A 27,464-nucleotide genomic window follows, 5' to 3' on the forward strand; every position below is an offset into this window, starting at 1 on the left:
GAGCCAGGCTAGCCTGACTCTTCACACCAGCAACAGCGGACGTGGGGGGAGGATGGCCTGAGACCCTTCTGTCTTGAGTCAGCGACCTGCTGAACTGTGGTGGCCATGGGGGAGTGTATACACCCAAGATCTGTGCTGACTTCCTGGGCTGGTAGATCCATCTCAAGCGGGGCGAAGCTGGATCAGATCTTCTCGGATAGATGAAGGGTGGCCAGACTGCCTCCCCGATCTCCTGTCCAGCCTCCCATGGGGCCGTGGAGTTGAGCAGAACATCTGTCTGTTAGATTTGGACAGATCAACGCCACCCAACTCATCGACAGCTTTGCTATAGGAGGCATTTAAAACTGTGATTCAGGTTGCCTGGGTTACAGCAAGGTCGGTGTACTTAGAAAGCAGGTTATCCTTTTCTCTCAGCCGAGCTAACAGCCGGAGGATCTCTTCCCTGAGCTGATTGATGGTGGTGCATTTAGGGCAGACACATCCCTGTTCATTTTCTAGTTCCACCTTATCTTATGATTGTGTGGAAATAATGTCACACCTGAAGCATTTGTTCCCCGCTGTGGATAAACACACCGGTAGGCTAGCACTGCTAGCGTTAGCCTGCTCCATTTTCATGATGGCTAGCACTGCTAGAGTTAGCCTGCTCCGTTTTCATGATGGATAACACTGCTAGCGTTAGCCAGCTCCGTTTTCATGATGGATAGCAGCTAACTGCTACTTAACAGGAATCCTGGAGACAAACTTGCAGTCCCAGCCGTAAAGGCTGACCACGTCGCCGTATCCATAGCAATACAAACTTCAGCTATGATTTAGAAACTATTTCATAACAACAACAAACCAAGAGGAGACAGAGTGTAGACAGTACACTGTTCTGTTGCGCGCTCTGATGACGTCTCTGGCAAAAAACATGATCTATTCAATCCTTATCTCCTGTGTTAATTTCATCATACGCATTTGTCATGACTGTCCTGTGAGGATCCGAATGGGTCAGATCAGCTTAAAAATGGCTTATTTCAACCAGACCCTCTCTCACCCACAGAGGTAGAGGAGGGAGCTGCTGGGGTCAGAGCCTTTCAGAGCCTTACAAGCATGAGGCAGAAAGGTCCAACAACCTTCCTAAGAAGGCCTGGTTCCGACAGAGACATGCGGCAAACGATTTACACGTAAATACATTCATGATTTCTTACTCCAAACGGGCGGCGGTTCGTGTCTATATTATATGATTACTGTGAGAGTAGTTCCTAAAACGTATCAACGATAAGTGTCTCTTTCTCTCTCTCTCTCCATCACAAGCCACCATATATTGAGTCAGTCATCTAGCAACCTTTATCTAATGTATTACGTGTCTATGTTTATCCTGTGTTATCATTTAGTTAGTTAGTAAATAAATAATTCAACCAATTTGTGTAGTACTGAATCATAAGTAAGGCTTGGGTTTTTAGCAGTTGCAGAAGTTTACGACTGTCAGAATGATGATATGATACGAGGTTATGATTAATACGTTGACTGTTTTATGGATGTGATAGGTAAAGACCTTTAGAGTTTAATTCGGGAGATAACTCTTTAAACAACCGCTCTCGTGGTGCCCCAAATTCCTAATGAGTTAATTGTTACATTATTAATTTAATCGGGTAACAATTAAACCTAGTTAGTGGATTAAATAAATAACATTCATCAGATTAATGAAAGTAAAGTCACAACATAATCTATAGTCCCAGAGAGAGTATAAATACTTAGGATTTCACTCTGTCAGGTTAGATATGCACTACCATTCAAAAGTTTGGGGTCACTTAGGAATGTCCTTGTTTTTGAACGAAAAGCACATTTTGTTGTCCATTAAAATAACATCAAATTGATCAGAAATACAGTGTAGACATTGTTAATGTTGTAAATGACTATTGTAGTTGGAAACGGCAGATTTGTAATGGTACACAACTAGATACCAGATACACAACTAGTCTAAAGAAGGCCAGTTTTATTGCTTCTTTAATCAGGACAACAGTTTTCAGCTGTGCTAACATAATTGCAAAAGGGTTTTCTAATGATCAATTAGACTTTTAAAATGATAAACTTGGATTAGATAACACAATGTGCCATTGGAACACAGGAGTGATGGATGCTGATGATGGGCCTCTCTACACCTATGTAGATATTCCATTACAAATCTGCCGTTTCCAGCTACAATAGTCATTTACAACATTAACAATGTCTACACTGCATTTCTGGTCAATTTGATGTTATTTTATTGGACAACAAAATGTGCTTTTATTTCAAAAACAAGGACATTTCTAAGTGACCCCAAACCTTTGAACGGTAGTGTACATGGTGAGAGGGTAGAGTTGGATGGAATACATCATATGGAATTATTCTTCTTTCCCGAAGAGAGAGCATGGGAGCACTGATTGAAAAGTGTGGATATCCACCAAGCCACTGATGAGATCCCTGTAAGGTAACACATGCATCAGGAAAAAATAAAATGAGATTGGAGAGTCTTTTTCAAGGTGAAAACTGACCGACTGGGTTTCAGAATAACCTCGTCCTGTTTTCAACAAGAACACGACCTTTGGAAATCACTGTAATGGTGTATGCTGGTTGGGTATCTGTCTGTCACACATCCTTCTTTATTAATATGGCAGGATGACATCATCACGAACAACAAAACAACCTCCCACATACAGACATCAACAATAACCCAGACAACCATTATTTTGTTTTTTACTAATTTTGTGCCTTCCCTTTTATCAAGCTCACATTGGGAAGAGACAATAATGGCAGGCTTGATTGATTGATACCTTACCCGTTGTTCCTGACAGGATACGAAGGTCTGGAAGCCCGGGGCCACACCGAAACCCAGCTGGTCAATGAAGGGAGGCTCGTCCTGTGTGTGGATCTGAACCTTGATGCCCGCCTCGAACGACGTCTCATCTGGAGAGAGGAAGGGAAAGATGAGAAACGTGCATCCCAAAAAACAGAAACAGCATGGTCAGTGTATTAATCAGTCTGATTTCATTCAACTGGACAGAGAAAAAACATGAAATTGATAACCAGAAAATCTGACTACAATAAGGAATCAGAAGAACAGATTGATCTCAAAATGATGTATACCCTATTGTTGTAGTTCCTCCTGTATACTAGCCTGCCCTTATCCCCAGTCCTTCCCCGATCCATCCCCTAACTATCCCCTATCCATCCCCAATCCATCCCATAACTATCCCCAATCCATCCCCTATCCATCCCCAAACCATCCCCTATCCATCCCCAAACCATCCCCAATATCCATTCCCTATCCCTATCCATCCCCAAACTATCCCCTATCCATCCCCAATCCATCCCATAACTATCCCCATATCCATCCCCAATCCATCCCCTAACTATCCCCAATCCATCCCCAATCCATCCCCTAACTATCCCCAATCCATCCCCTAACTATCCCTAATCCATCCCTAACTATCCCCAATCCATCCCATATCCATCCCATAATCTATCCCCAATCTATCCCATATCCATCCCCTAACTATCCCCAATCCATCCCCTATCCATCCCCAATCCACCCCCTAACTATCCCATATCCATCCCCAATCCATCCCATAACTATCCCCATATCCATCCCCAATCCATCCCCTAACTATCCCTAATCCATCCCTAACTATCCCCAATCCATCCCATATCCATCCCATATCCATCCCCTAACTATCCCCAATCCATCCCATATCCATCCCCTAACTATCCCCAATCCATCCCCCATATCCATCCCCAATCCATCCTCTATCCATCCCCTAACTATCCCCAATCCATCCCCTATCCATCCCCAATCCATTCCCCCTAATCCATCCCCAATCCATCCCCCCATAATTCCATCCCCTATCCATCCCCTAACCATCCCCATCCATCCCTTATTTATCCCCAATCCATCCCCAATCCATCCCCTAACTATCCCCAATCATCCCCTATCCATCCCCAATCCATCCCCTATCCATCCCCATATCCATCCCCAATCCATCCCCTAACTATCCCCCATCCCCAATCCATCCCCTAACTATCCCCAATCCATCCCTAACTATCCCCAATCCATCCCCTATCCATCCCCAATCCATCCCCTATCCATCCCCAATCCATCCCCTAACCATCCCCTAACTATCCCCATATCCATCCCCTAACTATCCCTAATCCATCCCTAACTATCCCCAATCCATCCCCATCCATCCCCAATCCATCCCCAACTCATCCATCCCATCCATCCCATAATTATCCCCTATCCATCCCCTAACTATCCCCATCCATCCCTACCTATCCCCAATCCATCCCCTAACTATCCCCAATCCATCCCTAACTATCCCCAATCCATCCCCTATCCATCCCCAATCCATCCCCTATCCATCCCCAATCCATCCCCTATCCATCCCCTGACTATCCCCATATCCATCCCCTAACTATCCCTAATCCATCCCTAACTATCCCCAATCCATCCCCAACTATCCCCAATCTATCCCATATCCATCCCATAATCCATCCCATATCCATCCCCTAACTATCCCCAGTCCATCCCCTATCCATCCATCCCTAACTATCCCCAATCCATTGCCAATCATCCCATATCCATCCCTATCCATCCCCAATCCATCCCAATCATCCCATATCCATCCCCTGATCCATCCCCAATCCATCCCCTAACTATCCCTAATCCATCCCTATCCATCCCCTATCCATCCCCAATCCATCCCCAAACTATCCCCATATCCATCCCCAATCCATCCCCAATCCATCCCCTAACTATCCCCATATCCATCGCCAATCCATCCCCTAACTATCCCCATATCCATTGCCAATCCATCCCCTAACTATCCCCATATCCATCCCCATTCCATCCCCTAACTATCCCCAATCCATCCCTAACTATCCCCAATCCATCCCTAACTATCCCCAATCCATCCCCTATCCATCCCCTAACTATCCCCAATCCATCCCCTAACTATCCCCTATCCATCCAATCCCCAATCCATCCCCAATCCATCCCCTAACTATCCCCAATCCATCCCCTAACTATCCCCAATCCATCCCCTATCCATCCCCTAACTATCCCCAATCCATCCCCTACCTATCCCCAATCCACCCCTAATTATCCCCTATCCATCCCCTAACCATCCCCTATCCATCCCTTATTTATCCCCAATCCAACTATCCCTAATCCATCCCAAATCCATCCCCTAACTATCCCCAATCATCCCCTATCCATCCCCAATCCATCCCCTATCCATCCCCTGACTATCCCCATATCCATCCCCAATCCATCCCCTAACTATCCCCAATCCATCCCCTAACTATCCCCAATCCATCCCCATCTCCAATCATCCCCTATCCATCCCCAATCCATCCCCTATCCATCCCCTAACTATCCTAAATCCATCCCCAATCCATCTCCAATCATCCCCAATCCATCCATCCCCAATCCATCCCCTATCCATCCCCTAACTATCCTAAATCCATCCCCAATCCATCCCCAATCCATCCCCAACTCCCTAATCCATCCCTAACTATCCCCAATCCATCCCCAATCCATCCCCAATCCATCCCCAATCCATCCCCTATCCATCCCCTGACTATCCCCATATCCATCCCCTAACTATCCCTAATCCATCCCCTAACTATCCCCATCCATCCCCAACTATCCCCAATCCAATCATCCCAATCCATCCCATATCCATCCCATAATCCATCCCCTATCCATCCCCTAACTATCCCCATATCCATCCCCTCCTATCCCTATCCATCCCCTAACTATCCCCAATCCATCCCCTATCCATCCCCATCCCCATATCCATCCCCCGTAACTATCCATCCCCAATCCATCCCCTATCCATCCCCTATCCATCCCCTGACTATCCCCATATCCATCCCCTAACTATCCCTAATCCATCCCCTATCCATCCCCAATCCATCCCCTAACTATCCCCAATCCATCCCTAACTATCTCCTATCCATCCCCAAATCCCCAATCCCCAACTATCCATCCCCAATCCATCCCCATCCCCTATATCCATCCCATCCCTAACTATCCCCATATCCATCCCCAATCCATCCCCTAACTATCCCCAATCCATCCAACTATCCCAATCCATCCCCTAATCCCCTATCCCCATATCCATCCCCCCTATTCCCCATCCATCCCCTAACTATCCCCAATCCATCCCTAACTATCCCCCATCCCTAACTCCCCAATCCATCCCCTATCCATCCCCTAATCCCCAATCCATCCCCAATCCATCCCTATCCCCAATCCATCCCCTAACTATCCCCAATCCATCCCCTAACTATCCCCAATCCATCCCCTAACTATCCCCAATCCATCCCCTAACTATCCCCAATCCAACCCCTACCTATCCCCAATCCATCCCCTGGCACCCTACTATCGACATAGTGCAGTAGGCCTATTCCTGAACGGATCTCTACGTTAGCGCAAGATACACTTAGTGGACAAAACATTAGGAACACCTTGTCTTTCCATGACATCGGCTGACCAGGTGAATCCAGGTGGAAGTTATGATCCCTTATTGATGTCACTTGTTAAATCCACTTCAATCGGTGCAGATGAAAGGGAGGAGACAGGGTTAAAGAATGACTTTTAACCCTTGAGACAATTGAGACATGGATTGTGTCTGTGTGCCATTCAGAGGGTGAATGGGTAAGGCAAATGCCTTTGAACGGGATGTGGTAGTAGGTTGCAGTCAAGAACTGCAACGCCGCTGGGTATTTCACGCTTCATTACAGTGTCCTGTGTGTATCAACCCAAAGGACATCCAGCCAACTTGACACAACTGTGGTAATCATTGGAGTCAACATGGGCCAGCATCCCTGTGGAGCGCTTTCGACATCTTGTAGAGTCTGTTCCCCGGTGAGGAAGCCATATATTTATCATGAGCAGATGGGAGGCTGTAATAGTGGCCATGTTGTACCACCTGAGACCATGTACCACCTGGGAGGGGCTGTGTACACACACACACACACACACTAACCGTTGCCATTTAGTATGTCAAACAGAATATAATATTTCTAGTATGCATACGTGTCATGGTGGCTATAAAAATGATGCGATGAGTATGGTTTTAGAATGATTGGAACATTTAAAAGACATTCTGGAATAGGGGGAACGGAATGAAGAAGTCCCTCGTACCTATCTCTTTCTCATTGCCAGTCCCTCTCTGTCTCGCTCCCTCATTATACCAGTCTCTCTCTCTCTCATTACCAGTCTCTCCCTCTCTCTCTCATTACCAGTCTCTCTCTCTCTCTCATTACCAGTCTCTCTCTCTCTCTCATTACCAGTCTCTCTCTCTCTCTCATTATCAGTCTCTCCCTCTCATTACCAGTCTCCTCCCCCTCCCTCCCTCCCTCCCTCCCTCCCTCCCCCTCCCTCCCTCCCTCCCTCCCTCCCTCCCTCCCTCCCTCCCTCATTACCAGTATCTCTCTCTCTCTCCCCCTCCCCCTCATTACCAGTCTCTCTTTCTCTCATTACCAGTATCTCTCTCTCTCTAAATTCAAAGGGCTTTATTAGCATAGGAAACATATGTTTACATTGCTAAAGCAAATAGAATAGACAATAAACAAAAGGGAAATAAACAAGGGAAACATTAGTAAACATTACACTTTACACTAAAACAAAAGTTTTAAAAGTATATAGACATTTCAAATGATGTATTATTGTCTATGTACAGTGTTGTAACAATGTGCAAATAGTTGAAGTATGAAAGGTAAAATAAATAAACAGATAAATATAGGTTTTATTTACAATGTTGTTTGTGTTCCAGTGGTTGCCCTTTTCTCATGGCAACGGGCCACAAATCTTGTTGCTGTATTCTATAAAATCCTTTCTCTGTAATTAATATTACCTGATTGAGCTAATCATGTAAATGTAATTAACTAGAAAGTCAGGACACCACGAAATAATGTTTATAGAGCTGTTATCTTCCGAATAAACTCTTAAGACCTGGTAATCTTTCACCTCAATAGCAGTCAATATTAATTCGTCACCTTATTCAGTCTGAAAGTTGTAAATTCTTGGTCATCTTCACAAACCCTGGCTAACAAGTTGAATCAGCAATGTAACATTTGGTTAAATGATTTAATAACTAAATACCTAAACAATCACACAGAATTACACATACACAGGATTGGTCATACATGAAAAACGTCCCTGGTGGACTGAACCGTTATGACGGCTGGTTACACAAAGAGAGGGGGTTGGGCTTGAATGAAAGAGCGGGAGGACTGAAGAACAAAGGGGAAAGCTATGCTATCGTAAATTCAGAATCTTATGCATTCTAAATAACCGCCCATTTGGAAAAGGAAAATGCAAAAAAATATTTACTCTGAGCTGCGCTTCGGTAGGTTGGTCGTAGATAGACGGCCGGGTTGTCCAGCATGGACCTCTTGTCCTCTGAAGAATGTCTAGTGGTGAACTGGAGCGTGGTAGAATGGATCCTTTGTCCGTCCTCTCCGAGCCCACGTTTACAGTTGCTGTGGCTAACTCAATTGGCTTGGAGGTATCACTTCTTTAGTGAACAAGAGTTCAAAGTTCAAAGTTCATACCAAGTTGCCATACTTTAAGCTCATGCTATATTCTGGCTGGTATAGTCGAAATTCACCCTTTCGGCGTGTTGATCGTCATCTTCACGTTGAAATTCGATGCTAATTTTGTTAAGTTCTTGTCATTCAACCAGAGCTCACACTGAGGTTGGCTTAGTTCTGTGATCTTGTCCTTTTAACGCAGGGATCGCAAGTCCCTCACGTCCTTGGACAGAAAGTTGGACTGGCTTATATCGTGGTGAAGAGATGTTTCATAGTTTACAACCAAAGTCTGTTCACTTGGGCAGGGCCTCTGAGTGAGCAGAGTTTATAACCAATGTCTGTTCACTTGGGCGGGGCCTCTGAGTGAGCAGAGTTTATAACCAATGTCTGTTCACTTTGGCGGGGCCTCTGAGTGAGCAGAGTTTATAACCAATATCTGTTCACTTGGGCGGGCCCTCTGAGTGAGCAGAGTTTACTCTTATGACAAACCGTTCTCTCATTAAAACTTGTTAGGGAGGATGTTCCTCTGGCGGGATCAAATCAGCGGATATTTTAGAGCGCCACTTATTGTTTTCTATAAAACTCAAACTTTCATTAAAACACAAATGCAAGGTAGTGAATTAAAGCTACACTCGTTGTGAATCTAGCCACCAAGTCAGATTTGTAAAATGCTTTTCGGCGAAAGCATGAGAAGCGAATATCTGATAGCATGCACCCCCCCGAATACCAGCCCGTCAACAAAACAACAGATTTAGCGGTAGCCGGCGCTACCCAAAACGCAGAAATAAAATATAAAACATTCATTACCTTTGACGAGCTTCTTTCTTGGCACTCCTATATGTCACATAAACATCACAATTGGGTCTTTTTCCCGATTAAATCCGTCATTGTATACCCAAAATGTGATTTGCTCACGACCGGTCTGATCCAGAAAAATGCCCCTTTACATGACGCAACGTCACTTTTTAAAATTACAAAAGTTACCTATATACTTTTACAAATCACTTCAAATTTCTTTTCTAAACCAACTTTAGGTATTAATAAACGTTAATAGTCTATTAGATTGATCACGGGGCGATCTGTATTCGATAGCAGCAAGTCTTGAAATCATCGTCCATGTTTTCACTTTCAAAACATCCAGTGGTGAGCCCAAAGAAAGGAAATGCGTCACGTTTCCAAACCAAGGATAAACCCAAAATGACAGCATTGGCGACATCGTGTGGAAGCTGTAGGCGTTTACAGGGGCTTGATAAGTATTTTCCTTCGCCTTAGGCAATACATTGACTGGCAGATGGATATTATTTTTGTGTTTTTGGTGACCAGTTTTTCGAAGGATTTTGACTCCTAAACACGTTCTGTTATAGCCACAGACACGATTTAACCAGTTTTAGAGACTTCAGAGTGTTTTCTATACACACACACTTATCATATGCATATACTATATTCCTGGCATGAGTAGCAGGATGCTGAAATGTTGCGCGATTTTTAACAAAAAGCTGCGAAAATTCGCAGCCTCCCTAAGAGTTAAGAAGCTAAAATTACATTTCATCTTTTCACAAATAGTTTCATATTTAAACATTTAAATTGCACAACAATTCCATGTGAATCTGATAAGTAGAATGTGTAGATTTTCCAATTTACAGTTTATGTCATACTATCATCATTAATAATTTCTCAGACAACAACTGATCTGACGTCATATTCATTAAGTACCAACGCATATTTCCAACTGATTGGATTACCGAAATATGGTTCCGTTTCCCATCTTTTGATGTTACCAGACTCTATGTTAACAAAGGCTTTCCAAGAGTCAACTCTATAGAGTAGAGAGAGAGAAAAAGGGAAAGGTATTTATGGGGGTCATAAACCTCCCCCAACAGGCCAACGTCATGACAGGAGTTTATCAATGTTTGATTTGTTTTCAAATTATTTGTGGGTCTATGGGAAATATGCGTCTCTATTGTGGTCATTCATTTGTCAGGAGGTTAGGAAGTGTAGCTCAGTTTCCACCTCATTTTGTGGACAGTGTGCACATAGCCTGTCTTCTCTTGAGAGCTAAGTCTGCCTATAGCGGCCTTTCTCAATAGCAAGGCTATGCTCACTGAGCCTGTACATAGTCATGGATTTTCCTAATTTAGGGTCAGTCTCAGTGGTCAGGTATTCTTCCACGGTCTACTCTCGGTTTCGGGTAGCAATTTGCTCTGTTTGTTTTGTTATTATTTCCAATGTGTCAAATAGTTATCTTTTTGCCTTCTCATAATTTGGTTTGGTCTAAATGTGTTTCTATCCTGGGGCTCTGTTCACAAACCAAAAAATACCCCACAGAGCCCCAGGATATAAACAGACCCAACCAAATGATGAGAACTCTGGCTGAGGGGACTCTTCTCTAGGTTCATCTCTTTGTAGGTAAGGGCTTTGTGGTGGAATGTGTGGGAATCGTTTCCTTTTAGGTGGCTGTAGAAATGAACAGCTCTTTTCTGGATTTTGATAACTAGTGGTTATAGTCCTAATTCTGCTCTGCATTGTTTGTGCTTTTGCATTGTACACAAATTATATTTTTTTGCAGAAATCTGCAGTCTCTCAATTGGGTGTTTGTCCCATTTTGTGAATTCTTGGTTGGTGAGTGGACCCCAGACCTCACAACCATAGAGGGCATGTTAGTTAAGTTTTCTGTTCCTTTTCACAGCATAAAAGGCCCTTCTTGCCTTCTTTCTTAGATAGTTCACAGCCTTGTGGATGTTACCTGTGGTGTTGATGTTTAGGCCGAGGTAGGTGTAATTCTTTGTGTGCTCCAGGGCAACAGTGTCTAGATAGAATTTGTATTTGTTGTTTTGGCTACTGGAAATTCTTTGAAACACCATTATTTTTGTCTTACTGAGATTCACTGTCAGGGTCCAGGTCTGACAGAATCTGTGCAGAAGACCTAGGTGCTGCTGTAGGCCCTCCTTGGTTGGGGACAGAAGCACCAGATCATCTGCAAGCAGCAGACATTTGATTTCTGAGTCCAGTAGGGTGAGGCTGCAGAATGTTCTAGTGCCATTTTTCTCGAGATTGCTGCTGACTGGCAATACCAGTCAAAAGTTTGGACACACCTACTCTTTTTTTATTGTGACTATTTTCTACCTTGTAGAATAATAATGAAGACATCAAAACTATGAAATAACACATATGGAATCATGTAGTAACCAAAAAAGTGTTGAACAAATCAAAATATATATTATATTTGAGATTCTTCAAAGAAGCCACCCGTTTCCTTGATGACAGCTTTGCACACTGTTGGGATTCTCTCAACCAGCTTCATGAGGTATCACCTGGAATTCATTTCAATTAACAGGTGTGCCTTGTTAAAAGTTAATTTGTGGAATTTCAATCAGTTGTGTTGTGACAAGGTAGGGGCGGTATACAGAAGATAGCCTTATTTGGTAAAATACCAATTCCATATTACAGCAAGAACAGCTCAAATAAGCAAAGAGAAATGACAGTCTATCATTACTTGAAGACAAGAACTTTGAATGTTTCTTCAAGTGTAGTCGCAGAAACCATCAAGCTCTATGATGAAACTTGCTCTCATGAGGACAGCCAAAGGAAAGGAAGACCCAAAGTTACCTCTGCTGCAGAGGATACATTAGAGTTACCAGTCTCAAAAATTGCAGCCCAAATAAATGCTTCACAGAGTTCAAGTAACAGACACATCAACTGTTCAGAGGAAACTGCGTGAATCAGGCCTTCATGATCGAATTGCTGCAAAGAAACCACTACTAAAGGACAACAATATGAAGAAGAGACTTGCTTGGGCCAAGAAACACGAGCAATGGACATTAGACCGGTGGAAATCTGTCCTTTAGTCTGATGAGTCCAAATTTTTTGTAAAATGGATTTAAGTTTGCCTGCATTAAAGTCCCCGGCCACTAGGAGCGCCACTTCTGGATGAGCAATTTCTTGTTTGCTTATGGCCTTATACAGCTCGTTGAGTGAGGTCTTAGTGCCAGCTTTGGTTTATGGTGATACATAGAGGGCTACGAATAATATAGATGAGAACTCTCTTGGTTGATAGTGTGGTCTACTGCTTATCATAAGGTACTCAACCTCAAGGGAGGAATACCTCAAGAATTCTTTAATAGTAGACATCGCACACCAGCTGTTATTGACAAATAGACACACACCCCGCCCTTCGTCTTATCAGACGTAGCTGCTCTGTCCTGCCGATGCATGGAAAATCCCTACGAATTCTCAGAAGGCAGCCCAACCTCCGCCCACTTCTTCACGCAAATGACGGGGATTTGGGCCAGTTCCTGAGAAACCAGCATATCCTTCACGTCTGACTCGTTAAAAAAAAAATCTTCATCCAGTTCGAGTTGAGAAATCGCTGTTTTGATGTCCAGAAATTATTTTCGGTCATAAAAAGATGGTAGCAGCAACATTATCTACAAAATAAAAAATAAGTTACAAACAATGCAAAAAAATGAACAAAATAGCAAAGTTGTTTAGGAGCACGTAAAATGGCAGCCTTTCCCGCGCCATTCTTACACCATTGCAGGTGATGGCAGAGACTGGGGGAGGACTTGTTGGACTTTAACACTCCGAGCTTGGGGGAGTTTGAGGGGGTGGGAGGTAAAGCCCTCCACAACCTCTGCATTAAGGTGAGGAACATGGAGCCTTGGCCACTAATAGCTGGTTGGCACGGGTTGAACCGGGAGTCTGACAGGGGTGTCCTTTCTGTGTCGTGAAACTGTGCATCGTGTTTTCTGTGTGCGCCAGGTTAAGGCCATTAATGTCTTTGTTGGAATGTCTGTGTGAGAGGTTGTGGGTGGAGTTTACTGTTGGGATGTTTATAATGGGATACAGGTATTCGAATAAGGAAAAAGCCAAATGTGTGTTGTTGAATTTTCTGTTTGCTCAGGCAAAGTTGTCTATTTAGACAACAAGGAGGAACAGGGTCAAAGGTTGGGGGATAACAGACCCTTTACTATTATTTAATGGGATGGTCTCTGCGCGCCTTAGGGTAGAATTTGAGTTGTATAAAATGATAAACAGTGTTTTAGGAGATATGGTGTGTCGGGAGGGGGGTTGCTGCCTGTACAGCTGGGGAAGATAGGTTGGATATATGGTTGTAGAAGTGGTGAGGTTTTGGTTATTGTGATGTTTGATGTTGAGGGCTTTATCTGAGGGAAATATGTGTCTATGGTCATACATTGGGCAGGAGGTTAGGAAGTGCAGCTCAGTTTCCACCTCATTTTGTGGGCAGTGAGCACATAGCCTGTCTTCTCTTGAGAGCCATGTCTGCCTACGGCGGCCTTTCTCAATAGCAAGGCTATGCTCACTGAGTCTGTACATAGTCAAAGCTTTCCTTAAGTTTGGGTCAGTCAGTGGTCAGGTATTCTGCCATGGTGTACTCTCAGTTTAGGGCCAAATAGCATTCCAGTTTGCTCTTTTGTTGCTGATTCTTTCCAATGTGTCAAGTAATTATCTTTTTGTTTTCTCATGATTCGGTTGGGTCTAATTGTGTTGGTGTCCTGGGGCTCTGTGGGATCTGTTTGTGTTTGTGCGCAGAGTCCCCTGTACCAGCTGGCAGAGGGGGGTCTCCCTCCAGGTTCATCTCTCTGTAGGTGATGGCTTTGTTATGGAAGGTTTGGTAATCGCTTGCTTTTAGGTGGTTGTAGAATTTAACGGCTCTTCTGTGGATTTTGATAATTAGTGGGTATCGGCCTCATTCTGATCTGCATGCATTATTTGGTGTTCTACCTCTTTCCATCAGTTTGTATAGCAGACCCTCATGCCAAATTGAGTCGAAGGCTTCTTTTGAAATCAACAAAGCATGAGAAGACTTTGCCTTTGTTTTGTTTTGTTTGGTTGTCAATTAGGGTGTGCAGGGTGAATACATGGTCTGTTGTACGGTAATTTGGTAAAAAGCCAATTTGACATTTGCTCAGTACATTGTTTTCATTGAGGAAATGTACGAGTCTCTCTCTCTCTCTCTCTCTCTCTCTCTCATTACCAGTATCCTCTCTCTCTCTCTCTCTCTCTCTCTCTCTCTCTCTCTCTCTCTCTCTTTTCAATTACATGCTGGGAGTTTTGGAGTTTGAGTGTTTGGTGTGGAGCTCTATCTGATTCTTTTCTTTACATGTTATTTTCTATGGTGGAGGGTTAATGCAATATTTGTTTTTAGCGGTATCCAAAGTTTTTTTCAAAGTTAGGGTGGAAGAGGACAGAGTAACTTTCCTGGGGGTTGGAAGGTGTAGTGTGCGCAATGGCTTCTCAGCCTAGCGCGGAGGAGACGCTGTCGATACAGCATGGATTCAGGTGTGTTCCTGAGAACGGAGTTAAGGTGGAGGAGGTTCTGCTCTTCGGTGAACAGGTAGGAGCTGAGTTTATACATTCTGCTTCTAGAATGAACAAAGCTTGGTTGTGTTCATGAAAAGGGCTAATTTGAGTCATTGCCAAGGGAACGCACCAGGGCCTTGAGCAGGGCACCAACGTACAGCAGTGCAGGATGGGAAATGTACACATACAGTACAGCTCCAAAAGTATTGGGACATGTTTTTGGCTCTGTACTCCAGCACTTTGGGTTTGAAATGATACAATCAGGTTAACCAGACTATCAGGTTAAAGTAGAGACAGTCAGCTTTATTTTAAAGGGAATTTTAATCTATTTAGAAATTACAGCACTTTCTGAACATTCAGTCCCCGCATTTTAGTGGACCAAAAGTATTGGGACAAATTCATTTATATGTATATTAAAGTAGTAACAAATTAAGTATTTGTATATATTCTGTCACTTCAATGTCACCATAATAATGTAAAAAACATTTATATTTGGCCTCAATATTGGAATACCAATGGAGAATGGATGTAGAAAATGCAAATCGCTACTGTATGCATGTGCTGAATTCTACATACTCACACTGAAGATTTTTGCAGCCTCTGACTTAAAGCTACGGTAATGAGATTAGATTTTCTTCCCCTGCAGTTGTTTTGGTAATCAATAAGAATTGAAATGACCATTAAACATATTCCCAGATAGTCCCTTTGAGGAGAGAATGAAAGGCCTTTCCACACAGACACTACGTCTTCATACCGTTGCAGAGTGAAGCGCTGTATTGATTTTCACTGCCGACATATTCTTTCATTTGATTCATGCAGAAAACAAGCGTTCTCGACGAGAGATACAATTATATGACAATGAATAAGCATTCGATAATTCGACCCCCATCCCAACTTGATTTAAGAGTCGATAATGTACCGTTTTCACTGCAATTGTGTTCCAACCGTGTGGAGTATGAATTTGCAGATAGAGCTAGATTCATATTGATGAGGAACAAAAGTGCAGTGTGAAGATTCTGATCTCTCTCCAAGGATATTATCTCTCTTGGAAATATCAAAGATAGTTTTTTGAGAAGTTGTTCTTTCAGAGTTGATCCGAGTTGATCCGAAACTGAGTTTGAAAATAAATTCTACATGGACTAGCTTGCTTACCTGTCTATCTGTCTCTCTTCCTTTCCTTAGCAAGTAGCTAATGTTTGATCTCTGTTGATTCTTCGGAAGTGGTTTCACGTTCACAAACACTCTCTCCCTCCCTTCCGTCTCACCTGTTTCTCCCCAGACGGGCAGGTATTCATCCTGTTGTATATCCAACATCAGCTCCAGTCCGTTACCCATCCCTCCCTTCATGGTCACCAGCAGCGGCCGGTTATCTTGGCCAGAGTTGAACGTGTAGCATTTCCCATAACGGGTGAAGATCTGAAACAAGAAGGCCTCAATTAGCAGTATAATGAAGAAAATGCAATGTGTCTCAAATGCCAACCAATAAAGGGCACTACTATGACCTAAGCCACAAGGTACCTGCATTTGGAAAGTATTCACCCTCCTTGACCTTTCCACATTTTGTTACGTTACATCCTTATTCTTAAATGGATTCAATTGTTTTTCCTCATCAATATACACACAATAGCCCATAATGACATCACAATAGCCCATAATGACATCACAATACCCCATGATGACATCACAATACCCCAATAATGACATCACAATACCCAAAAATGACAAAGCATAAACAGGTTTTTAGACATTTTTGGACAATTATAAAAAATGTGCAAACTATTCAGACCCTTTACTCAGTACTTTGTTGTAGCAACTTTGGCAGCGATTACAGCATCGAGTCTTCTTGGGTATGACACTACAAGCTTGGCACACCTGTATTTGGGGAGTTTCTCCCATTCTTCTCTGTAGATCCTCTCAAGCTCTGCCAGGTTGAATGAGGAGCTTCGCAGCACAGCTATTTTCAGGTCTCTCCAGAGATGTTCAATCAGGTTTATGTCCGGCCTCTGGCGAGGCCACTAATGGACATTCAGAGACTTGTCCTGAAGCCACCCCTGCATTGTCTTGGCTGTGTGTTTGGGGTCGTTGTCCTGTTGGAAGGGTGAACCTTCACCCCAGTCTGAGGTCCTGAGCGCTCTGGAGCAGGTTTTCATCAAGGATCTCTCTGTACTTTGCTCCGTTTATCTTTCCCTCGATCCTGACTAGTCTCCCAGTCCGTTCTGCTGAAAAATTTCCCACAGCATGATCCTACCACCACCATGGTGCCAGGTTTCCTCTAGACGTGACGTTTGGCATTCAGCCCAAAGAGTTCAATCTTGGTTTCATCAGACCAGAGAATCTTGTTTCTCATGGTCTGAGAGTCATTTAGTTGCCTTTTGGAAAACTCCAAGCGGGCTGTCATGTGCCTTTTACTGAGGAGTGGCTTCCGTCTGGCCACTCTACCATAAAGGCCTGAGTGGTGGAGTGCTGCAGAGATGGTTCTCCCATCTCAACAGAGTAACTCTAGAGCTCTGTCAGAGTGACCATCAGGTTCTTGATCACCTCCTGACCAAGGCCCTTCTCCCCCGATTGTTCAGCTTGGCCAGGTGGCCAGCTCTAGAATTATTTTTTATTTTTATTTTTTAATATTTTTCTGATTTTATTTTTAATACATTTACAAACATTTCTAAAAACCTGTTTTTATGTTGTCATTATGGGGTACTGTGTGTAGATTGCTGAATATTGTATATGTTGAATCGATTTTAAAATAAGGCTGCAAAAGGTAACAAAATGTGGAAAAAGTCTAGGGGTCTGAATACTTTCTGAAGGCACTGTATTTGTGGATGCAGCTTTTCTGAAAATCTGTAAACTGTAATGTGACAAAGACAGAATTTATACAGTAAGTCAGACATTGGCAGTGAAACCCCTTAACACTCAAGAAACAAACGTATCAACATTTAATGAAATGTCCTTTGAAAAATGTCAACCTTTGTAAGGTTTGAGGTTTGACCTTTAGAGAGAAGAATGACTGGGGATGGCGGGCACAGTGAGAAGTTGCAGCAGTAGATACCTGGTGGTGGGGGTGTGTGGTTACAACAATAGATACCTGGTGGTGTGGTGGGGACTGGCTACAACAGTAGATACCTGGTGGTGGAGGGGTGTGGCTACAACAATAGATACCTGGTGGTGGAGGGGTGTGGCTACAACAATAGATACATGGTGGGGGGTGTGGCTACAACAGTTAATGACTGGTGGTGGGGGGGGAGTGGCTATAACAGTAGATACGTGGTGGTGGGGGTGTGGCTACAACATAGATACCTGGTGGTGGGGGTGTGGCTACAACAATAGATACCTGGTGGTGGAGGGGTGTGGCTACAACAGTAGATAACTGGTGGTGGGGGGAGTGGCTACAACAATAGATACCTGGTGGTGGGGGGAGGGTTACAACAAAGATACCTTGTGGGGACTGGCTACAACAGTAGATACCTGGTGGTGGAGGGTGTGGCTACAACAATAGATACCTGGTGGTGGAGGGGTGTGGCTACAACAATAGATACATGGTGGGGGGTGTGGCTACAACAGTTAATGACTGGTGGTGGGGGAGTGGCTATAACAGTAGATACGTGGTGGTGGGGGTGTGGCTACAACATAGATACCTGGTGGTGGGGGGGTGGCTACAACAATAGATACCTGGTGGTGGAGGGGTGTGGCTACAACAGTAGATAACTGGTGGTGGGGGGAGTGGCTACAACAATAGATACCTGGTGGTGGGGGGAGGGTTACAACAATAGATACCTTGTGGGGGGTGTGGCTACAACAATAGATACCTGGTGGTGGTGGGGGGGTACAACAATAGATACCTGGTGGTGGTGGGTGGGGACTGGCTACAACAATAGATACCTGGTGGTGGGGGTGTGGCTACAACAGTAGATAACTGGTGGTGGGGGGAGTGGCTACAACAATAGATACCTGGTGGTGGGGGGGGGTGGCTACAACAATAGATACCTGGTGGGGGGAGTGGCTACAACAGTAGATAACTGATTGGGGGTGTGTGGCTACAACAGTAGATACCTGGTTGGGGGGGAAGTGGCTACAACAGTAGATAACTGATTGTGGGGGGGTGTGGCTACAACAGTAGATACCTGGTGGTGGGGGGTGTGTGGTTACAACAATAGATACCTGGTGGTGGGGGTGTGTGGTTTAAAACAATAGATACCTGGTGGTGGGGGGGTGTGGCTACAACAGTAGATACCTGGTGGGGGGGAGTGGCTACAACAGTAGATACCTGGTGGGGGGAGTGGCTACAACAGTAGATACCTGGTGGTGGGGGACTGGCTACAACAATAGATACCTGGTGGTGGTGGGGTGTGGCTACAACAGTAGATACCTGGTGGTGGGGGGAACTGGCTACAACAATAGATACCTGGTGGTGGAGGGTGGGGACTGGCTACAACAATAGATACCTGGTGGTGGGGGAGTGGCTACAACAGTAGATACCTGGTGGTGGGGTGTGGCTACAACAGTAGATACCTGGTGGGGGAAGTGGCTACAACAGTAGATACCTGGTGGTGTGGGGGGGAAGTGGCTACAAAAGTCGATACCTGGTGGTGGAGGGTGGGGACTGGCTACAACAATAGATACCTGGTGGTGGGGAGTGGCTACAACAGTAGATACCTGGTGGTGGGGTGTGGCTACAACAGTAGATACCTGGTGGGGGGAAGTGGCTACAACAGTAGATACCTGGTGGTGTGGGGGGAAGTGGCTACAACAGTCGATACCTGGTGGTGGATGGGGGAGTGGCTACAACAGTCGCTACCTGGTGGTGGATGGGGGAGTGGCTACAACTTTAGATACCTGGTGGTGTGGGGGAAGTGGCTACAACAGTAGATACCTGGTGGTGTGGGGGAGTGGCTACAACTGTAGATACCTGGTGGTGGGGGGGATTGACAACAGTAGATACCTGTGGTGTTGGGGGAAGTGGCTACAACAGTAGATACCTGGTGGTGTAGGGGGAAGTGGCCACAACAGTCGATACCTGGTGGTGGATGGGGGAGTGGCTACCACAGTAGATACCTGGTGGTGTAGGGGGACGTGGATACAACAGTAGATACCTGGTGGTGTAGGGGTGTGGCTACAACAGCAGATACCTGGTGGTGTGGGGGAAGTGGCTACAACTTTAGATACCTGGTGGTGTGGGGGAAGTGGCTACAGCAGCAGATAACAGGTGGTGTGGGGGAAGTGGCTACAACTTTAGATACCTGGTGGTGTGGGGGGAGTGGCTACAACTGTAGATACCTGGTGGTGGGGGGGGGTGATTACAACAGTAGATACCTGTGGTGGGGCGGGAGTTGCTACAACAGTAGATACCTGTTGGTGTTGGGGGAAGTGGCTACAATAGTAGATACCTGGTGGTGTGGGGGAAGTGGCTACAACAGTAGATACCTGGTGGTGTGGGGGAAGTGGCTACAACAATAGATACCTGGTGGTGTGGGGGGGGAGTGGCTACAACAGTAGATACCTGGTGGTAAAGGGGGAAGTGGCCACAACAGTAGATACCTGGTGGTGTTGGGGGAAGGGCTATAACAGTAGATACCTGGTGGTGTGGGGGGTGGTGGCTACGACAGTAGATACCTGGTGGTAAAGGGGAAGTGGCCACAACAGTAGATACCTGGTGGTGTAGGGGGACGTGGCTACAACAGTAGATACCTGGTGCTGTGGGGGAAGTGGCTACAACAGTAGATACCTGGTCGTGTGGGGGGAAGATTGGCTAAAATAGTAGATACCTGGTGGTGGAGGGGTGTGGCTACAACAGCAGATACCTGATGGTGGAGGGTGGGGAGTGGCTGCAACAGTAGATACCAGGTGGTGAGGTGGGGGGTGGGAAGTGGCCACAACAGTAGATAACTGGTGGTGGAGGTGTGTGGCTACAACAGTAGATACCAGGTGGTGAGGTGGGGTGGTGGGAAGTGGGTACAACAGTAGAGACCTGGTGGTGGGGGTGTGTGGCTACAACAGTAGATACCTGGTGGGGGGCTACAACAGTAGATACCTGTGGTGGGGGGGCGGGTGGCTACAACAGTAGATTACTGGTGGTGGGGGGGGGTGTGGCTACAACAGTAGATACCTGGTGGTGTGGGGGGGAAGTGGCTACAACTGTAGATACCTGGTGGTGGGGGGGAAGGGCTGGCTACAACAGTAGATACCTGTGGTGGGGCGGGAGTTGCTACAACAGTAGATACCTGGTGGTGTTGGGGGAAGTGGCTACAACAGTAGATACCTGGTGGTGTGGGGGAAGTGGCTACAACAGTAGATACCTGGTGGTGTGGGGGGGAAGTGGCTACAACAGTAGATACCTGGTGGTGTGGGGGGAAGTGGCTACAACAGTAGATACCTGGTGGTGTGGGGGGAAGTGGCTACAACAGTAGATACCTGGTGGTGGGGGGGGTGGGAAGTGGCTACAACAGTAGATACCTGGTGGTGGTGGGGGGACTCCAGAACTGAGCAACATCAATAAAAACAGAAGACACAGGTGAACCTATAGTGCTTCCTACCTGTAATATTATCACATCATTATGGCTCGGGAGCATAAGGAACGGTGTCTATGTGTCTCTTTATAGAGCACTACTAGGGTGGACGAAACACACACAAGACAAAACACAACACCACCCACAACAAAAGGTCAGTGCTTTTAGTTCTCATAACTACAATAGAGGTGGGGTGGAGTGGCTACAAAAGTAGAAACCCACACCTAGTGGTGTGGGGGGGGGGAGTGGCTACAACAGTAGATACCTGGTGATGTGTGAACGGAAATGTCGACAACAGTAGATACCTGGTGGTGTGGGGGGGAGTGGCTACAACAGTCGATACCTGGTGGTGGATGGGGGAGTGGCTACAACTTTAGATACCTGGTGGTGTGGCGGGGAGTGGCTACAACTTTAGATACCTGGTGGTGTGGGGGAGTGGCTACAACTGTAGATACCTGGTGGTGGGGGGGGAAGTGATTACAACAGTAGATACCTGTGGTGGGGGGGGAGTTGCTACAACAGTAGATACCTGGTGGTGTTGGGGGAAGTGGCTACAACAGTCGATACCTGGTGGTGGATGGGGGAGTGGCTACCACAGTAGATACCTGGTGGTGTAGGGGGACGTGGATACAACAGTAGATACCTGGTGGTGTAGGGGTGTGGCTACAACAGCAGATACCTGGTGGTGTGGGGGGAAGTGGCCACAACAGTCGATACCTGGTGGTGGATGGGGGAGTGGCTACCACAGTAGATACCTGGTGGTGTAGGGGTGTGGCTACAACAGCAGATACCTGGTGGTGTGGGGGAAGTGGCTACAACTTTAGATACCTGGTGGTGTGGGGGAAGTGGCTACAGCAGCAGATACCAGGTGGTGTGGGGGAGTGGCTACAACTTTAGATACCTGGTGGTGTGGGGGAGTGGCTACAACTGTAGATACCTGGTGGTGGGGGGTGATTACAACAGTAGATACCTGTGGTGGGGCGGGAGTTGCTACAACAGTAGATACCTGGTGGTGTTGGGGGAAGTGGCTACAATAGTAGATACCTGGTGGTGTGGGGGGAAGTGGCTACAACAGTAGATACCTGGTGGTGTGGGGGAAGGGGCTACAACAATAGATACCTGGTGGTGTGGGGGGTGGAGTGGCTACAACAGTAGATACCTGGTGGTATAGGGGGAAGTGGCCACAACAGTAGATACCTGGTGGTGTTGGGGGAAGGGGCTATAACAGTAGATACCTGGTGGTGTGGGGGGGGTGGCTACGACAGTAGATACCTGGTGGTGTAGGAGGAAGTGGCTACAACAGTAGATACCTGGTGGTGTAGGGGGACGTGGCTACAACAGTAGATACCTGGTGCTGTGGGGGAAGTGGCTACGACAGTAGATACCTGGTCGTGTGGGGGAAGATTGGCTAAAATAGTAGATACCTGGTGGTGGAGGGGTGTGGCTACAACAGCAGATACCTGATGGTGGAGGGTGGGGAGTGGCTGCAACAGTAGATACCAGGTGGTGAGGTGGGGGGTGGGAAGTGGCCACAACAGTAGATAACTGGTGGTGGAGGTGTGTGGCTACAACAGTAGATACCAGGTGGTGAGGTGGGGTGGTGGGAAGTGGGTACAACAGTAGATACCTGGTGGTGTGGGGGAGTGGCTACAACTGTAGATACCTGGTGGTGGGGGGGGGTGATTACAACAGTAGATACCTGTGGTGGGGCGGGAGTTGCTACAACAGTAGATACCTGGTGGTGTTGGGGGAAGTGGCTACAACAGTAGATACCTGGTGGTGTGGGGGGAAGTGGCTACAACAGTAGATACCTGGTGGTGTGGGGGAAGTGGCTACAACAGTAGATACCTGGTGGTGTGGGGGGAAGTGGCTACAACAGTAGATACCTGGTGGTGTGGGGGAAGTGGCTACAACAGTAGATACCTGGTGGTGTGGGGGAAGTGGCTACAACAGTAGATACCTGGTGGTGGGGGGAAGTGGCTACAACAGTAGATACCTGGTGTTGGTGGGGGGGGAGTGGAGTGGCTACAACAGTAGATACCTGGTGGTGTGCGGGGGGACTCCAGAACTGAGCAACATCAATAAAAACAGAAGACACAGGTGAACCTATAGTGCTTCCTACCTGTAATATTATCACATCATTATGGCTCGGGAGCATAAGGAACGGTGTCTATGTGTCTCTTTATAGAGCACTACTAGGGTGGACGAAACACACACAAGACAAAACACAACACCACCCACAACAAAAGGTCAGTGCTTTTAGTTCTCATAACTACAATAGAGGTGGGGTGGAGTGGCTACAAAAGTAGAAACCCACACCTAGTGGTGTGGGGGAGTGGCTACAACAGTAGATACCTGGTGGTGGATGGGGGAGTGGCTACAACTTTAGATACCTGGTGGTGTGGCGGGGAGTGGCTACAACTTTAGATACCTGGTGGTGTGGGGGGGTGGTGGGAGTGGCTACAACAGTCGATACCTGGTGGTGGATGGGGGAGTGGCTACAACTTTAGATACCTGGTGGTGTGGCGGGGAGTGGCTACAACTTTAGATACCTGGTGGTGTGGGGGGAGTGGCTACAACTGTAGATACCTGGTGGTGGGGGGTGATTGACAATAGTAGATACCTGTGGTGGGGCGGGAGTTGCTACAACAGTAGATACCTGATGGTGTGGGGGAAGTGGCTACAACAGTAGATACCTGGTGGTGTAGGGGGAAGTGGCTACAACATTAGATACCTGGTGGTGTGGGGGAAGTGGCTACAACAATAGATACCTGGTTGTGTAGAGGGAAGTGGCTACAACAATAGATACCTGGTGGTGTGGGGGGAGTGGCCACAACAGTCGATACCTGGTGGTGGATGGGGGAGTGGCTACCACAGTAGATACCTGGTGGTGTAGGGGGACGTGGATACAACAGTAGATACCTGGTGGTGTAGGGGTGTGGCTACAACAGCAGATACCTGGTGGTGTGGGGGAAGTGGCCACAACAGTCGATACCTGGTGGTGGATGAGGGGAGTGGCTACCACAGTAGATACCTGGTGGTGTAGGGGGACGTGGATACAACAGTAGATACCTGGTGGTGTAGGGGTGTGGCTACAACAGCAGATACCTGGTGGTGTGGGGGAAGTGGCTACAACTTTAGATACCTGGTGGTGTGGGGGGAAGTGGCTACAGCAGCAGATACCAGGTGGTGTGGGGGGTAGTGGCTACAACTTTAGATACCTGGTGGTGTGGGGGGAGTGGCTACAACTGTAGATACCTGGTGGTGGGGGGTGATTACAACAGTAGATACCTGTGGTGGGGCGGGAGTTGCTACAACAGTAGATACCTGGTGGTGTTGGGGGAAGTGGCTACAATAGTAGATACCTGGTGGTGTGGGGGGAAGTGGCTACAACAGTAGATACCTGGTGGTGTGGGGGGAAGGGGCTACAACAATAGATACCTGGTGGTGTGGGGGGTGGAGTGGCTACAACAGTAGATACCTGGTGGTATAGGGGGAAGTGGCCACAACAGTAGATACCTGGTGGTGTTGGGGGAAGGGGCTATAACAGTAGATACCTGGTGGTGTGGGGGGGGTGGCTACGACAGTAGATACCTGGTGGTGTAGGAGGAAGTGGCTACAACAGTAGATACCTGGTGGTGTAGGGGGACGTGGCTACAACAGTAGATACCTGGTGCTGTGGGGGAAGTGGCTACAACAGTAGATACCTGGTTGTGTGGGGGAAGATTGGCTAAAATAGTAGATACCTGGTGGTGGAGGGGTGTGGCTACAACAGCAGATACCTGATGGTGGAGGGTGGGGAGTGGCTGCAACAGTAGATACCAGGTGGTGAGGTGGGGGTGGGAAGTGGCCACAACAGTAGATAACTGGTGGTGGAGGTGTGTGGCTACAACAGTAGATACCAGGTGGTGAGGTGGGGTGGTGGGAAGTGGGTACAACAGTAGATACCTGGTGGTGTGGGGGGTGTGGCTACAACTGTAGATACCTGGTGGTGGGGGTGATTACAACAGTAGATACCTGTGGTGGGGCGGGAGTTGCTACAACAGTAGATACCTGGTGGTGTTGGGGGAAGTGGCTACAATAGTAGATACCTGGTGGTGTGGGGGGAGTGGCTACAACAGTAGATACCTGGTGGTGTGGGGGAAGTGGCTACAACAATAGATACCTGGTGGTGTGGGGGGAGTGGCTACAACAGTAGATACCTGGTGGTATAGGGGGAAGTGGCCACAACAGTAGATACCTGGTGGTGTTGGGGGAAGGGGCTATAACAGTAGATACCTGGTGGTGTGGGGGGAGTGGCTACGACAGTAGATACCTGGTGGTGTAGGAGGAAGTGGCTACAACAGTAGATACCTGGTGGTGTAGGGGGACGTGGCTACAACAGTAGATACCTGGTGCTGTGGGGGAAGTGGCTGCAACAGTAGATACCAGGTGGTGAGGTGGGGGGTGGGAAGTGGCCACAACAGTAGATAACTGGTGGTGGAGGTGTGTGGCTACAACAGTAGATAGCAGGTGGTGAGGTGGGGGGGTGGGAAGTGGCCACAACAGTAGATACCTGGTGGTGGGGGTGTGTGGCTACAACAGTAGATACCTGGTGGGGGGCTACAACAGTAGATACCTGGTGGGGGGCCGGGTGGCTACAACAGTAGATTACTGGTGGTGGGGGTGTGGCTACAACAGTAGATACCTGGTGGTGTGGCGGGGAGTGGCTACAACTGTAGATACCTGGTGGTGGGGGGCTGGCTACAACAGTAGATACCTGTGGTGGGGCGGGAGTTGCTACAACAGTAGATACCTGGTGGTGTTGGGGGAAGTGGCTACAACAGTAGATACCTGGTGGTGTGGGAGGGAAGTGGCTACAACAGTAGATACCTGGTGGTGTGGGGGGGGAAGTGGCTACAACAGTAGATACCTGGTGGTGTGGGGGGAAGTGGCTACAACAGTAGATACCTGGTGGTGTGGGGGGAAGTGGCTACAACAGTAGATACCTGGTGGTGTGGGGGGAAGTGGCTACAACAGTAGATACCTGGTGGTGTGGGGGAAGTGGCTACAACAGTAGATACCTGGTGGTGTAGGGGTAAGTGGCTACAACATTAGATACCTGGTGGTGTGGGGGAAGTGGCTACAACAATAGATACCTGGTTGTGTAGAGGGAAGTGGCTACAACAGTAGATACCTGGCGGTGTGGGGGAAGTGGCTACAACAATAGATACCTGGTGGTGTGGGGGAAGTGGCTACAACAGTAGATAACTGGTGTTGTGGGGGAAAGTGGCTACAACAGTAGATACCTGGTGGTGTAGGGGGAGTGGCTACAACAGCAGATACCTGGTGGTGTGGGGGAAGTGGCTACAACAGTAGATACCTGGTGGTGTGGGATGGAAGTGGCTACAACAGTAGATACCTGGTGGTGTGGGGGGGGGGAGTGGCTACAACAGTAGATACATGGTGGTGTGGGGGAAGTGGCTACAACAGTAGATACCTGGTGGTGTAGGGGAGTGGCTACAACAGCAGATACCTGGTGGTGTGTGGGGAAGTGGCTACAACAGTAGATACCTGGTGGTGTGGGGGGAAGTGGCTACAACAGTAGATACCTGGTGGTGTGGGGGGGTGGGCTACAACAGTAGACACCTGGTGGTGTGGGAGGGAAGTGGCTACAACAGTAGATACCTGGTGGTGTTGGGGGAAGTGGCTACAATAGTAGATACCTGGTGGTGTGGGGGAAGTGGCTACAACAGTAGATACCTGGTGGTGTGGGGGAAGTGGCTACAACAATAGATACCTGGTGGTGTGGGGGGAGTGGCTACAACAGTAGATACCTGGTGGTATAGGGGAAGTGGCCACAACAGTAGATACCTGGTGGTGTTGGGGGAAGGGGCTATAACAGTAGATACCTGGTGGTGTGGGGGGGGAGTGGCTACGACAGTAGATACCTGGTGGTGTAGGAGGAAGTGGCTACAACAGTAGATACCTGGTGGTGTAGGGGGACGTGGCTACAACAGTAGATACCTGGTGCTGTGGGGGAAGTGGCTGCAACAGTAGATACCAGGTGGTGAGGTGGGGGGTGGGAAGTGGCCACAACAGTAG

At 47.1% G+C, this 27,464-nt stretch overlaps 1 protein-coding gene across 2 annotated transcripts in view; it reads right to left on the reverse strand.

Moving 5' to 3' along the window:
* The window catches only part of LOC112263252 (acid-sensing ion channel 1), a 426,839-nt gene that overhangs the window by 44,366 nt on the left and 355,009 nt on the right, over positions 1-27,464 (reverse strand). For both annotated transcript variants that reach the window (XM_042329911.1, XM_042329907.1), the window contains 2 exons: positions 16,146-16,296; positions 2,798-2,925 (listed from right to left, as the gene is read on the reverse strand). In XM_042329911.1, coding sequence (XP_042185845.1) covers positions 2,798-2,925; positions 16,146-16,296 — 279 coding nt within the window. The remainder of the gene's footprint in view (positions 1-2,797; positions 2,926-16,145; positions 16,297-27,464) is intronic.

Source organism: Oncorhynchus tshawytscha, linkage group LG02 (assembly GCF_018296145.1).
Source record: "Oncorhynchus tshawytscha isolate Ot180627B linkage group LG02, Otsh_v2.0, whole genome shotgun sequence".
NCBI lineage: Eukaryota > Metazoa > Chordata > Actinopteri > Salmoniformes > Salmonidae > Oncorhynchus > Oncorhynchus tshawytscha.